This window comes from Biomphalaria glabrata, chromosome 8 (genome assembly GCF_947242115.1).
Source record: "Biomphalaria glabrata chromosome 8, xgBioGlab47.1, whole genome shotgun sequence".
Classification (NCBI taxonomy): Eukaryota; Metazoa; Mollusca; class Gastropoda; family Planorbidae; genus Biomphalaria; species Biomphalaria glabrata.
This window is the reverse complement of record NC_074718.1, coordinates 28,440,346-28,456,920: the sequence shown is the minus strand read 5'-3', so window position 1 is coordinate 28,456,920 and position 16,575 is coordinate 28,440,346. Positions and strand designations below refer to the sequence as shown.

Below are 16,575 nucleotides of genomic sequence, written 5' to 3'. Positions count from 1 at the left end.
CAAGTGTCGGAAGAGCTTTTATCGAATGGGCCTTTAGCTTTGACACTCCTTTCTAGGTTGCTTAATAAAATCTTTAAAAAAAAATGTATCAAATATGTGTTTACAAAATGATTTTTTAAAAATAAAGTATGAGAGAGAGAGATGGAAAGGGAGAGTGATGGAAAGAGTGACAGTGAGAGATATATATATATAGAGAGAAAGATGGAGAGAGTGAGAGAGATTTTGGGTTTGGTCTTGCCAAGTTAATGTTCACATATCTTTATTGAAAACAATCTAAAAAAAAAAAAAAGACTCAGCTGGCACAGAACTCACGAATTTCACTGTTCCCCCCCCCCTGACCGTGTTGGCCTATGTACTTACTCCTCCCCCCCCCCCACACCCTCCTTAGTGTATACACTTATCTACTCCACACTAGTACAATTACACACATAGACACTAAACATCCAATGACAAGTCTAGGCTGTAATCTGGTTCAACAACCGCCTTAGGTGTGTATGTGTGTTGGTGACTTACATAATTTAATATTTATTTAACCTTGGGTAGACATTGTGTGACCTAAGCAATCTAGTCAATAAGATAGTGTGTGACCTAAACAATCTAGTCAATAAAACAAGTTTTGAAAAATCAATTTCTTCTTTATAGATATGATTATGGTGTATTCCTGTTCATTCTATGTATTTCTGGTAATACTTGGTTTGCAAGGAGTCTTTCCAGTGAGTTCTACACAATCATCTCTTCTGCAAACACTCCAGCCAAATATTTCTGCATAAGACACTGCCCTGCATGTCTATATATTTACTCAACTCTCTACTGAATGCAAAGAAACATTGGAGTCGAGTGTGGACATTTCCCATGTTCAAGAAGCCATCCAAATTTAATTTTAAGAGCATTATTATTTTGAAAAACTATAACGGTCAAAACCAGAATTAACGCCAATGAAGTATTTATTTTCAGTGGGATTTCTTTCACAAAGATATACATAAACTCAAATATCTAGGAAAATCGAAAAAATCCGCCCACCAAGTTTCCAGCTTTTATGAAGAGTTTGCAAGCTAATAGTTGGAATTTAAATTGGCAAAATACAAACCCCATTTGGGCAGTTGTTTGAGACAAACATCTATAAAAAAGCTACCAAGATCCTCGAAATAAAGAATCACCCTTTGTGTCAGGATTTTGTGATTTTACCATCACAAAAGAGATAGAAGACACCGATAGCAAAGACAAACAGACACAAACACTCTTTTGTTCCCCTGGCAATCAAATCATTAAATAAGAACAATCTGGTATAAACTTTGTCACATGTAAATTATGAGTGCGTCTGGTGTGAATGTACACTTTGGTTTCTAATGGTTATAGTGTTTTTTGTTTGGTGTAATGCACAAATTGTAAGACAAATTTCCATACGGACAATAAAGATTATTATAATTATTATAAATTATACAATCAAACCTTGAAAAATGATCTAAACACCTTACTTCCTGAAACAGACATCTTTTCGGTAATAAACAAAGGGCCGAAAAAGTATTAAAATAAAATTAAAATCCAGACTAAATTTAGGGAATAGAAACAATGGAATGTTAGCTTTAGTTTAATTATCATTATGTGTTATCTTTTCCTTTTAATAAGGCTGTTCCCGTTGAGTCCATTTTCTTAGATGTAGTTTATGACTATAGATTTTTACTATTTTTCTTAATAAGCTTGCAAAGTCAACATGGATGGACAGATTTAGAAAACAGCTCAGCGATTTTTTAAAATAGAAATTCGACAGTTTATGTATATTTTTGTATATCAATTAACTAATTGGTCACAAAAGGAAAACTATGGAATGAGAGTTATAATTTTTCAAAATATAATTATGTTGAAATTAAATTTGGCCAATATCTTGAACACACGTCAGAGGGAATTTCCACAATCATTCAGTACTGACTTGAAGCTAAAGGTGTTCAAGAACATTTTTGCGCACCGTCTTATGTAGAGATCATAAGCCCGACTGCTAGAATTATTCTGTCTATAATACAATTTAATAATACCATTCATAGCTATTAATTGGCTTTTGGAGAAGAGTTAAATTAGAATGTAACTCATGGTTAGGCTATTGGTGTTTTGTTCCGTAATGAAACAGAGAAAACTATTTCTTGTCTCTGTTTTAGTATTGTGTAAAAGTAATAGGGCTTTCTTATATTGGATATACATTGTAGATGTAATAGTACTAATCAGATGTTGGACAATATTATGGTACAGATCTCATAGTTATATTCACTCTACATCATTGTTGTTCATAAATAAATGATAGATGTCAACAATGTGGACTTATCAAGTACTTGACACACATTACATCCAGTATTCTAGTCTAGACTACCATCTTTTAATGTTTCCAAAAGGATCTATAACATCAAACTAGAATGATCTATATTCTTTCTGAGCAGTTTTACACATGGGCTCAATCCGAGATTTTTTTTTTTTGCCGGGGGGGGGGGGGGGCGGGGGGGAATTGGGGCACCTTTATTTCATTTGTTTTGATCTATTATACATTCATTAGTTGTGAAGATCAAAGTAATCGCTCTTACAAAACATCATCCGCTTCCTAAAGGAAGCATTGTCTTAAAACAAAAACAAAAAAAAAAAAACTTGTTTATGTTTTTTGTTCTTTTTATCCTTGGATATTATCTGTCTATATATTCGTTCTGCAGCTGTCTGCTAACCTTTTTGGGTTAGGTGTTCCATTTTAAGATAAAGTCAAGGGTTAAGGTTCACGTTAGGATGAAGGCTGAGATGTTTGACCGATGATATTTTACTAATAAAAAACATCTCGTGATCACAATAATTACGTTTTCTTTGGGCCATTCATGACCCACTCTTTAATAAATTTGATAATTACGCCCAGAAAACTTGAGAACTTGAAACATTTCCTTAGACAAATCAGAGAATAGGAAACCACTTCCTGAAGTAGAGATGGACATAGACGTCATTGAATTACAAGCCTTGTTGTTCTAATGACGTCTCCGTTTACTTAGTTCACCTTTTTAATGAAGGCAAGGAGTGATGTTAGACCACAGGAATAGAGAGAGGGGAAGAGAGAGAAAGAGAAAGAGGGAAGAAAGAGAAAAAGAGAAAGAGGAAAAGAAGAGAGAGAAAGAGAGAGAGAGAGAAGGAAGAGAAATAAAGAGAAAGAGAGAGAGAGAGGGAAGGAAGAGAAAGAAAGTGAGAGAAAGAGAAAGGAAAAGAAAGAGCGAAAGAGAGAGAGAAAGAGGAAAGGAAGAGAAAGAGAAAAGAAAGAGCGAAAGAGAGAGAGAGAAAGAGGAAAGCAAGAGAAAGAGAAAAGGAAGAGGAAAGGAAGAGAAAGAGATAGAGAAAGAGAAAAGGAAGAGAAAGAGAGAGAGAGGGGAGGAGGAGGAGAAAGAGCGAGAGAGGGAAGGAAGAGAAAGAAAGAGAGAGAGAGAAAAAAGGAAGGAAGAGAAAGAACGAGAGAGAGAGAGGTAAGGAAGAAAAAGAGAGCAAGAGAGAGAGTGAAAAAAGGAAGAGAAAGAGAGAGAGAGGGGGAAGGATGAGAAAGAAAGAGAGAGGGAGAGAGAGGGAAGGAAGAGAAAGAGAGAGCGGGGAAGGAAGAGAAATAAAGAGAAAGAGAGAGAGGGAAGGAAGAGAAAGAAACTGAGAGAAAGAGAAAGGAAAAGAAAGAGCGAAAAAGAGAGAGAGAGAGAGAGAGAAAGAGGAAAGGAAGAGAAAGAGAAATGGAAGAGGAAAGGAAGAGAAAGAGAGAGAGAGAGGGGGGGGAAGGAAGAGAAAGAGAGAAAGAGGGAGAGAGGGAAGGAAGAGAAAGAGAGAAAGAGAGAGAGAGAGGGAAGGACGAGAAAGAAAGAGAGAGAGAGAGAGGGAAGGAAGAGAAAGAAAGAAAGAGAGAGGGAAGGAAGAGAAAGAAAGAGAGAGAGAGATAGAGGGGGAAGGACGAGAAAGAAAGAGAGAGAGAGAGAAGGAAAAAGAGAGAAAGAGAGAGAGAGGGATGAAGAACGAGAAAGAAAGAGAGAGAGAGAGAGGGAAGGAAGAGAAAGAGAGAGAGAGAAGGAAGGAAGAGAAAGAGAGAAAGAGAGAGAGGGGGGGAAGGAAGAGAAAGAGAGAAAGAGAGAGAGAGAGAGGGAAGGAAGAGAAAGAGAGAGTGAGAGAGAACTAATTAGAGTAAATTGTCTACGGGCAAACTAAAAACGAGAAGAATGAAGGTAAGACAGAGAAAAGTAAAGAGAGTGCAGGAGTGGATTGAATAGGAATAAATAGGTAAAAAAAAGAGGGCGAAAATATGAGGTGGCAAAGAAGAAAAAGGTGCGGAGAGAGAGAGAGAGAGTGACAGAGAGAGAGAGAGAGACAGAGAGAGTTAACCGAATATGAAGCCCAAAAGAATTAATTATGGGGTTAAGAACATGAAAATGATAGTGGAGATCCATAAAAGAAAAATGATAGAGGGACACTTTCAAATAATCCGAAACAATGTGCTTAGGAGTCACACACACATACAGACATACACACACAGGCACGTATATTTTTATATATATATATATATATGTGTGTGTGTGTGTGTGTTTCTGTGTGAGTCATTACGCGCGCGTGTATGTGGAGTAGTATGTTACAAAGACACTTCTGCAGTATGGGAGACAAAAAGGAAAGGCAGACATCAATGAATGGTCGGACTTGTCTGTGAAAGAAACTCTAATTCTGGTAAAATACAGAGAGGAATGGAGAAAGATGGTCAAAAGATTATGTATGGTGCCCCAATGGTCCAACTTTTAAAGAGACAGGGTGAAACAAAATCAAAAACACACTAGACACAAGCCCTTGGGTGCACACGATCCAGACAAAAGTAGATGTAACTCTCACCAATATTTGTTTTCTACACCAAAACACCAAAGTTACCATTTAGGGTCATGTCAACACTGCCAGTAACAAACCTATTGAGACAACGACAAATATAATGTCTTTATGTTGGTGACCAACTTTTCATTTTGCATTCCCCCCCCCCCCCCCCCGAATTTCTCCGTATTTCGATAGTGAGACGAACTGCCAAATCCCAAACGTTTGGAAAACAAACATAAACGTTGACCATTAAAGTGAACTGCTCTAGACAACACATTGCTTTAAGTTCTACTAATGTGATCATCTGGGTCAGGCAAACATGACATGCACTAAGTGATATTGATAACTCTCTGTTTTAAAAAAACCCACCCAGAACTGTCCTCACGTTTCTACTTCCTGTTCCCTGTGTATGTGTGTGTGTGTATGTGTGTATGGGTGCTCAAGCTCACTAGCAAACTAATTTTGTGACCCGGTAGCAGGATGGAGATATCTTCTGGACACGGGTTTCAAATCCCAGTGTCACTTTAACAGTCAAGGATTTCACATCACTCGTAGATCTAGATCAGTGATGCCCCACCTATCCGGCCTAAACGCGTTTTTTCCGCCCCTCAAAATGTTTGCCTCAGTGGACAATGAAGAAGGGCGCCATAAGACTTGAAGATTGTATGCGTTCAGCAGCACATGTGTGAGGAAGTTATAGCGCTTGATTCTAAGCCCTCAGTATTTGGTGAGTCTCATTGATCTTCAAGCGTAGAGGTATGAAAAGTGTAATGGCAGACACAAAACAACTATCAAAAAGCTAGCCAGTTGGTGTATCCGGTGTACAAAGATAAGGAAGTGCTGATAAGGTCTATGAAAATGTCTGTGCACTTTTTAGAATCAAATCATTAACATTTCTAACATTAAATACGTTTTTATATTATTCTTATTTCAAAAGACTTTGAATACATCAGTGTTATATTCTAGAACAGTGATGCCATTTTCATTTCCGACACTCGTGTCGCGGGTCACATGACCGAAAAGATACAAAACGAAATAAAATTGCCCAATAAAGAGGCCAATAGCCCAAAAAGAGGCAATGCCCAAAAAAGAGGCAAAGAAAAGAGGCAAAAGCTTAAGGATTCCTAGGATGTAAACAGCTCGACAACTGAAGTCAAAAGCTAAAAAGCTGAGGTATCCTAAAAAATAAAAAAAAATTAAAAGAATAATAAAAAAATAAAATTGACCTGGAACTATTTGATTAGAAACCCATGGATCTGTTAAAGTTAATGTTAAAGGTCACTGTACCAATCCATCAGTGAAAAAGTTAGGACCCTAACATAGGTAAAGATACCTTTATTAACCTTTTTGGAGTTTTTCTACTTTTTGTGCCGACGTTTCGGCGGGCCGGATGGAACCATGTCGCGGGCCAGATCTAGCTTGCGGGCCGTATTTTGAGCATCACTGTTCTAGTACATCTTTCTGTAGCCATACAAACAGGGGAGTTATTAAATGAGAAGAAATAATGTACATAGATTAAAAGTTAAAAACTCCTCCGATTGTCTTATATAGGAGCTACATTTAAAATATTGTTTTAAAAAATAGAGACACTGTATATTAGTAGAGCATTTTTCAGAGACCATATCAAATCTAACAGTTAAAGTTTTTTTTTATAGACTAGATCAAGAATTGTAACCATTCGGAAAATCAATAGTTGCAAAAGACGGCTTGCATGTGTTATGCTAAGCTTACAGATTTAGTATATTGTTGTTGCTCGAAGCTCTTTTAAACTCTTCTGTAGAAGAAATCCCCCCCTTTCTTTATATAATCTCTTGTCCATCAATGTTTATAATTTTAGTTTTTGTAGTAGTTTTACGTTTAAGTGGAGGCTTTTACAAATTGGAAATAGAGAGAATATTTATTAAATGGCCAATTTATTTATCTTTGAACTCTTCTACTTCAGAGGGGGAAACTACAAACACCTAAAAACGTAGTTTAGTAAATGAGTGCACTGGAAGCCCACATTACATCCGGTGGTAACAAGAGCTGCACTACAACGTTGGTCAAGTAAGACCTGGTGCTGGATACCAGACAACAAAGACATTGTTGACAGAAAACAAAACAATATCAAGTCTGAAACAACTTGACACACCACAGAAAACATAATAACCTTCAGCTTGAGACTAAACTGTATTCGTAGAAACGTCTAGCAATACTGCTAAGAAAAAAACAACTATTCTTTTTAATAACAGGTGGCAATAGTGTTATGAGTAGAAAGATGTAGTACGCATAGCCAATTGTTGATGATATCAACAGACTGCACTATTTCAGTCAGCTGTGATATATTATTAGTTACCAAAAACCGTAAGTTTGAGTCTTGGTATTTAGAAAAAGATTAAAGGGTTAAAACTGAAGTCAATGCTTATAAAAAAATTGAAAAGAAAGATAGTGGCACTGTGATAGCACCAAAACACAAAGACTTTAATTCTTAGGCGGTAAGGTTCATTTGAAAAGAAGATAACTTTACAGAGAGGTTTGAAAAGAAGATAACTTTACAGAGAGGTTTGAAAAGAAGATAACTTTACAGAGAGGTTTGAAAAGAAGATAACTTTACCGAGAGGTTTGAAAAGAAGATAACTTTACAGAGAGGTTTGAAAAGAAGATAACTTTACAGAGAGGTTTGAAAAGAAGATAACTTTACAGAGAGGTTTGAAAAGAAGATAACTTTACAGAGAGGTTTGAAAAGAAGATAACTTTACAGAGAGGTTTGAAAAGAAGATAACTTTACAGAGAGGTTTGAAAAGAAGATAACTTTACAGAGAGGTTTGAAAAGAAGATAACTTTACAGAGAGGTTTGAAAAGAAGATAACTTTACAGAGAGGTTTGAAAAGAAGATAACTTTACAGAGAGGTTTGAAAAGAAGATAACTTTACAGAGAGGTTTGAAAAGAAGATAACTTTACAGAGAGGTTTGAAAAGAAGAGAGGTTTGAATATATCAGAGGATTCAAGCACACAGAATAATTACGGTTATTACAAAAGTCTTCCTGAATTAAATATATAAATGAGAGGTCATATATTATATAAATGAGAGGTCACGTTACAGATCTGAGCTGTTATCACGATAATTCCATGTTCAAATCCTGCTTACTGTTCTTTACTGTCTTCTATCAGGAAATTTGATTATACGCAACATCTCCCTTGCACTTATTTAACATCAATAATATAACGTCACTGAACTATAAAACAAAACTGAACCAAAATAACCTCACTGAACTATGCAAACTCACTGAACTATATTTAATATCTGCATACTGTACTTCCATGGCATTGAACACATGGGAGACGATGTTTTATCTTCGCAACATCCCATGCACAGTCATAGATACATTAGTCAGCATGCTTCATAACACTGGCAGATACTTACATGTGGAGATTACGCCTTGGTCTGTGCAAATAACAATGACTTCATGCAAGTGTATTTATTCTATGAATTCTACACTCGGTAGAAAGATTGGCATGAACTTAAAACAAGTTAATATCCAGATGAATAAAACATTACTCACAAGTCAATAAAGAAAGCCCCAATAATATTTAAAATCGAATCATGGAAAATAAAATCAAACTATCCATGAAAAGTTTTTTCGTAGTCGAAAATAACATTATCCAAAATATTCGCATCTGGTGAATATATATCGCTGACTTAGAAAGAATAACAGTTAATACTGAATGAATGTAAATCTTTTGTTTCTAAGTAGCTCCTAGAACTACATTTAGAAATAATATTTAGATAAATAGAGATAGCAGAAAGAGATAGTAGATGAATTTCTGGACAAAAAGATCGTGCTTACGTCACGTTTAACACACATGCCACGAAAGATTTAACCTCGAGCTAAGTAGAAGATTAACACTTTATAATCCAGACAGCTTCTGAAAAGCTGACCAGGTGGCGTCACATTGCTGGTCAAAGGTTAACAGATGGTGACGATGATTGAAAATCCAGGCCGAAACTATAGATGTGCGAAAGACTAGATAGGGAGGACACATGGAATTCAAGATCCTCACGAGAGATCCTCAAAGAGATGAAGGAATAAAACAGCCTTCAGGAATCTATACCAGCGGTTCAAATAGAACACAATGACCAAAGTGTCCGCTCCTAGGAGCTTCAATGTCCAGTTGTCCGAGAAGAGTACACATGAATGCAGCATTGAAAAATAAAACACCGAAAAGACCTACGGAACTAAACAGTAAAAAAAAAAAAAAGATGCGACATTTGGAATCAATTAATAGAGATCCAAGATTCGCGATTGCACGTGACGCGAGGTTAAAGCAAAAACTAAAAACAGGGGGAGTAATTACACCTAGGTGACAAGTACTCACGCACAGGCATCAGGCAGTGTTGAACACGCTTATTGCGAATCTTCCCCACTCACTTCTCCAGTTAATCGCACACACACACACATACAATCGAGATGCACTGTTTCGCACCAACATACTCACGCAGACAAATTTATGTCACACTCTTTCGCATTACCACAAACACACACACACACACTCACCAACACTTGCAAGTTTAAAAAAAAAAGCGACCACTTCCATAACGCCTCATCCACCCTCTCCACTCCCTCTCTCTCATTTTCTGTCCTTTTAAGTCTACTGCGACGCGACCTCGGGGCAGCTTCAAGCCACACACACGGCGCAGCTATCGGTGTGTCAGTTTGAAGTGGACGAACCTCGAGTGGCTATCGACCCCGTGGCTTTTTATGCTCTTTTTCTTTTTTTTCCATGAGCAATGCACGCGCACTTATTGGGAATGAGCATATGTATCCATAAATACATACATATTAGAATGATTGCTTGTTCACAGAGATTGTGTACGTCTAAATGTAAGAAGATCACTCTAACGATTGGATGTTAGTGTGATATGCGCTTCGAAGTCTTAACCAGACGCTCGGAGGGTTTGTGTCCCTCAGGATGACGGCGTTTATTTGTTCGAAGAAGAAGAAAAGTAAATCAGTAGCGTCTTCAGATCTCATAAAGCTTTTTGCATATCTGAGAATCTGGGTGTGTGTGGTATGCGCTCGGGACTGTCGTCATGAAGGTCCTGAGTTTGAACCTCACCAGCGGTCATCCCCTACCATCCTGCAGGAGGTTTGAACCTCGCCAGTGGTCATCCCCTACCATCCTGCAGGAAGTTTGGACTCAAACGTTATAATCTGTAGACCTGGAGGAACGTGTGCTTCAAGTTAGTCAAGACGAAGGCGTGCCTGTAACTGAACTGTAGGCCTATATATATATAGCAGAGAAAGCGTTGGACTAAAAAACAGAGATATATGTGAGGACCATTGGACTGGCTAGTCGTAGACTGGGACCCAGTCTTTTGTTGGTCCTGTTTTACTTCAATAACTCATTTTTCATTTATTTCCCATCTCTATGTATCCCTTAGTATCATAAGTTAACTAATATATAGTTACAAAGTATTGCTTACAAAAAAAAAATAATTTTAAAAACATTGTGCGCGTGTGGTCCGAGAGGAACCCCGCTTGTTATAATTCTCCTACTAACATGACCTGAACTGTTCTAGAGTTTTGAACAAAAATTCCACGTCGACGTTGTTTTGCTGGTACTGACATTATTCGGATGTTTCAGGAGACGGAAACTAGTTCCGTAAGATTGGTAGGATAACTTTTTTAATTCAAATAACATGCCAAAAAGTAGAGGGTGGGTCCTGCCGGGATTTCAGAGTGTGAGTGTCCTTATAAACTCTAACTGTAATGGCTAATATATTTAAATGTTTATACTGAAATGTAGTATCATTCGACAATTTTAAACTCTTTTAAATAAAATACCGCAGACAGCACTTTCGAAATAACAATAATAGAGCACCCTCCGCATGGTAAACAGCGTTTACTTTATAGTTTGGTACGTTAAGGGTTAAAAAAAACTATATTACACAAATATCATACCTTCAGTTCTAAAAGTTTTTATACACACACAGCTTAACACTAAAAAAAAATCATTACATTGATATTGTACTTAATGTCTACAGAGAAATAATTGAAAGATGCAATGGAAGATGGACTAACTTTGTGTCGCTACATTTAAATGATTCACAGAAACATTGACGAACTGTCTAGAACAGACCAATTATAGTATATACATACATTTTGTTTTCAAAAATATACATACATAAATAAAAAGACAAGTCAACAAAATATTTATGAAAATGGTCCGCCAAGCGTGACAGGATAAAAACTGTGTGTGATAGTATCGCTACTATATGCCCTGGAGCCCGGAGTAAGAGTGAAACAGACTGTCTTTAAACAGAGGATTGTGAACAAAAACAACAAAGAAACAACAAAACAAACCCTGATAACAATGAATAGAAAACTATGGACTTTTAATGACAATGTCTATATCTATTGATTTCAGTGGATACAAAATGCACATTCTTGAAGATGTCAACCTGCCCCCCCCCCCAAACTCCAGTAAGTTGTAGTTTCTATCTTGTCTGACTTTGAAGGAGCACATAGGAGGAATCCACTTGCGAGACGGGGTAGATGAGATTCATGGGATGGACAGTCTCTGGGCTAACATTCCCCCTCTTTCAGAGTGCAACAGCCAATATTTGTGCCCCGAGCTTTCTCTGATAGCCTACCATAGACATTTGGTGGATGACACGTTGGGGCCAAAGAAACTATCTAATTCAGTGTTTCTCAATCTGTGTTCCGCAGAACTCTAGTATTCCACGAACTACTGGAATAATTTACTAATGGCCACCATGTGAATTTATTAATTTCTCAAAAAAAAAAAAAAAGTGTTCGCTAAGAACTCTAATCCATCAACCTGCTCGTTGAAGAAAAACATTTGAAAGCATGGATTTAATCGAATCTAGTGGAAAGTATCGTAAGGAGATTTGTTCACTCATAGTTTTGTAAAGAAAACAAATAACTTTAAAGCTGAAATTAATATTTTATTATAATTTAAAAACGAATTAAAAAAAAATAAAATTATATTTTAGTAGGATTAAAAAAAAAATCAACTATACCACGCCAGACATTTTGGGTCAATCACCTGCAATGCTCAGACTTAATCAGTTCGGAGTTACTTCCCGTGTACTATGTTCTGTAGAATACAAGTGCACTTCTCTCCCCTTACCCTTCCCTTTCACCGGATGTTACAACGATCCTGAAGCCCGGAAAAAAAAAAAAAGAATTTAAATACAGATTATGATCAGGAAATGAACAACTGAGTCAAGGCATGCTAGAGAAATCATTAGGTGTATAAACCATAGCAATGAATGAAGCTAAATAGCTAACAATCACGCTAAACCCACCAGTACAAAATGAGCAGGCACTGAAATCTAACAGCTACAAATCAAAAGCAGATAGTCCTCAATTACATTATTTAAACAGAGTTACGTCATGAAGATACGTCATATAGATGTCATATAAATACGTCATAGAGTAATAAAGAATAATGAAGAAAGCTGTAATTTCCGTTGCTACGCAGCCCCAGCTGTGACCTACATATTTTGCCACAGTCATCGCAGGCATAACCATTGTCCGCCGTTGGTCGATCTAGATTTTCTTTTCGTCGTCTACGGATGTCCTAGGTAGCGTATTTTCTTTTGATCTGAAATGTGTATTCCGTATGTAGGACGAACGTATGCCAAAAGCAGTCTTTATTGGTGAGATGAAGTGTGGTTGAAACAACAGAGGCGCTCCCACGGAAACGCTTTAAAGATCAGCTTAGGCGCCAACTTGCTGCTGACATAGAAGAGAGCACCTGATAGCAGGCGGCTTCAGAACGAGACAGCAGGAGGTCATTTACACAGATACGTCATATAGAAGCAGTAAAACGTTCTGTTTAGTATTGATTAAATTAGCTACATCGTGACGATAAAGTAATCTATCTATCTATCTATCTATCTATCTATCTATCTATCTATCTATCTATCTATCTATCTATCTATCTATCTATCTATCTATCTATCTATCTATCTATCTATCTATCCATCCATCATCCATCCATCCATCCATCCATCCATCTATCTATCTATCTATCTATCTATCTATCTATCTATCTATCTATCTATCTATCTTCTTGTCTGTCTGTATGTCTGTCTGAATATCAGTTTAACTGGCATGCTGTATTTGTTCATCTGGTCACCCATGAAACCCTTAAACATCCGGTCAGTCTAGAAGTGTGTGACCAGCTGTAGGTATGTTATCTATGCATGCTAGGAGGTAATAAAGATCGATTTCTTAATCTCGGTCAAACAGATCAATCTCAATAATAGCTTTGCACACATGTTTTCTCCCTATCACTAAGACCTATTTGTCCACCAAACTGACCAATGCTCCAGCCACTATGAAAACCCAACGTTGAGTGACCGATGCGAAGGCCACTGTCAGAATCCCCAGGAGAACGAACTTTTTGGTAGTCTCCACAGAGACTTTCCTGACTTAATAGCCTTTCATATTCAATCTTTGGCCCCTGATCAAATCCAATTTTCTGGACATGGCTGAATGGCCCAATTTCATTCAGCTCAATTTTTTCCCTCTTTCTCTCCATCTCATTCTTCAGTCTTTCCCCCTCCCCCCCCCCCTCCATTTGCGCCACAGCGTATAGGCGGATTTTTTATCTTGCATCAGATAGGCTGTGTACTATTTTTCTGTGTAGCCAAACTCAGTTCCGCCTCCCAAGTGTTTCTTTTTCTTATTCCCATAGGGGACTTTCAGGGCGCCCTGATTCTTTCTGATTTCTGTACTATCTGACTTTCTTGACAAGTAAATTATCTATTATACAATGTGTGAGTCTGTCTATTTGACTTAGTGTGTGTGAGTCTGTCTATTTGATTTAGTGTGTGTGAGTCTGTCTATTTGATTTAGTGTGTGTGAGTCTGTCTATTTGACTCGCTGTGTGTAAGTCTGTCTATTTGACTTGCTGTATGTGAGTCTATTTTCTTAATAGTGTGATGGTAATTGGGTATTTGTTCATTTGTACAGTATGTCTTTTGAATCATTTATTAATTTTGGACAATTTGTTTTTTACGTGGATAGAACAAAAAGTAGGTCAGTCATAAATATATATTTACGAAGTTTTTTGTTGTTGTTCTATTGGTGTTATTGTAATATAGAGAAGGCGTGTCTACCATTGCAAACAAACAAACAAAAAAACACCTAAACGTCCTTTACTTGCACAGTAACTTCTTTGACTCCCCCGCACCAACATTGATTCTCGTCATGATAATAAACTCGCACTTTTTGTATTTGATACACTAATAGTTATGGGGCTAGGTAGATAGACTTTTAACTCAGATTTACGTTTACATAGGTTTGGCTGGAATGCTAAACTTGGGGTGTCACGTGGTCGCACGAGGAAGTGTATACATTGGCTTCTAGTAACTTCAATTTTCTCCTTAGAAACGTAAATACGTAGGGGACAAAGTTAGAACTGGAACAATCATAAACGTATCAAGCAGCCGATTCCTTTGAAACTAAGGGCTTGAAGGGCGCCATAGGATTTCCTGTACACCCTACCTCATGTCTAAAACAAAAAACACGAAAATCTGGCAAAAGTAGACATAATGCAGAAAACAACAACAACTAATATTTTACTTTGGCCTTTTCTTGTCAATATGTCCAAGAATTTTAGCATTACTTGTGTTGACCATAGAAATGCTTCCAAACTGTTGAAATATAAGGTACAACTACACAAGGGAGGGAAGGGACACAGCAACCATTTTACTCCTTAGACAGAATGCAATGAGGTGTGTATATTCGGTGTACATTTTGATTTGACACTTTTCATTGTCTGTCTTATAGCCTATGCTTGTATATTTTTGATGACCGCACGGTGAATATTACATCTGTTTGTCATATTAAATTAAATAACCGTTGTACGCGGCTCTAACCTGATACCAACTCAGTGTGTGTGTGTGTCTGTGTGTGCTTATGTTGTGGGAAGGGTTCACAGAAAATTAACAAAACAAATAAAACAATAGGTGCAACATATGGTACAGCAATTAGTTGTTATCCCCCTTATCTATTAAATGGCATACAAGAGTATTGCTGCTATAATGGGCTTGAATGGCATTCGATAGAGTAAAGATAAAAAATACACGAGTTGATCAAATAACATTTTAAAATATTGCAACACTTGCTTTAAGATAATTCAAAGGTACATGGAAAAAAAGAGAAACAAAAAGAAAATAATAAGAGTCAAGGTAGGTAACTAATATCCATTTCTTTTCATTGTGAAAAAATCTATTAGCCTATATTTGCGTCCCATGCCTGACTTTTTCAATCCTCCATTTTATATACAACATGGTCAGATAAGTCTTTGAGGCTTATTAATTAACAAAAAAAAAATCAAGGCTTACATCATGGTCAGTAAGCTATGGTCCAATCTCTTTGGAGGACAAATAGGAGAAGGAGGTATCCGGGAGAAGGCTTCCATGCTGCCATTAGGCGATCGGACCGGGCTCGAGTTGGAGCCCCCTTGTTAGGTAGCCAAGCGGCTTTAGCCTCTCCGCCACACATCCCATGTAACACTTAGTTTAAACATCAATTCATTTAATTGGCTATTTTTTAATTCTAGCTTTTTGAAATCTCCAATAGGGGGTCCTGGTGGCTGAGTGGTAAAATGTATGGCTTTTGATGCGATAAGTCTCGGGTTCAAGTATCGATGAAAATTGAGTTTTAAAATTTCTGAATTCTATGTCTGACCAACTCTAATAGTATTCTAGCCTTAGCCATGGGCAAAACTAGGTTTATCTAAGGTCGGCCCTGCTAATGGGTTCCTGAAAAGGAAAGGAAAGACGGTAGGTCGTTGTGCTGTTGTATACATCATCTGGTCTATGGATAGCAATGGATACTTAATCTTTGAACACAATAATTTCTTTTCTTACATCGTTAAAATGTTTTTTTGTTTCTTTTCTACCACTCCAATGTGATAATCAGTCACACATTAAATAAGAACGCAAAACGAAAGAGAAAGTGAAAATCCGGAAACAATGTAAGAGAAACGGAAAATCCAACTACTGACGGTGTGACTTTCATGAGAAAATTTGTTTACACACTGAGATAAATGGAATGGAGTAAAGATCGCTTAAGTAATCTTCTTATCTTATACATTACAGACGTTACTTCAACAAAACAAAACAAAAAGAAGATAATTACGTCCTACGCATTTCATATGTCAATCTAATCATATATGTTAATCAATGACTTAAAATCTGCTTAGTCCTTGGTTTTCCTGGCTGATTCAGGCAACCCATTCCATTCTCTAATTGCATTAGGGAAGAAGGAGCACTTGCTATAGCGTATGGAATAAGAAATATTTTATTGAGTTTTGTTTTTTTATTTGTAAATTATGGTTCAGTGTTTTACGTATTATAGCTACTTTACTTTTTGTTCTTCTGTCCCGAAGTGTCTCTAAGTTTTGTGATTTTACTAAAGGTGTTACTGTAATCCAGTGATGCCCAAACTACGGCCCGCGGGCCATATCCGGCCCGCGACGTGGCTCCATCCGGCCCGCCTAAACATCGGTATAAAGTGAAGAAAATTTTTAAAAAGGTTGAAAAATGTATTTTTGATACGTTAGGACTTTTTCTTGGATGGATTTCATTCTAATCTAATGTATTCTAATATTCATATTATTTTTATTTTAATGAACACGACGTTTATTTTGTTCGATGACAAGTGTTGACAGTTGTTTTAGGTTCTTGGATAATTCCGCTGCTGTCTTGAGCT

General features: G+C 37.0%; 1 protein-coding gene across 6 annotated transcripts in view; it reads right to left on the bottom strand.

Moving 5' to 3' along the window:
• LOC106074945 (short transient receptor potential channel 4-like) overlaps nucleotides 1-16,575 on the bottom strand; it is a 276,179-nt gene that overhangs the window by 102,526 nt on the left and 157,078 nt on the right. The window contains exons 1-2 of one of the 6 annotated variants that reach the window (XM_056037381.1): nucleotides 8,668-9,153; nucleotides 8,244-8,497 (exon numbers count right to left, since the gene is read on the bottom strand). The exons of 2 other annotated variants lie outside the window; for them this stretch is intronic. Coding sequence is in view for 1 of the 4 variants with exons in the window: in XM_056037380.1 (XP_055893355.1) it covers nucleotides 9,201-9,206 (6 nt within the window). In the remaining 3 variants the exon portion in view is untranslated. Of the gene's footprint in view, nucleotides 1-8,243; nucleotides 9,154-9,196; nucleotides 9,437-16,575 lie in introns of those variants that run through there. 3 more of the 6 variants (XM_056037384.1, XM_056037380.1, XM_056037383.1) reach the window with 3 other exon arrangements.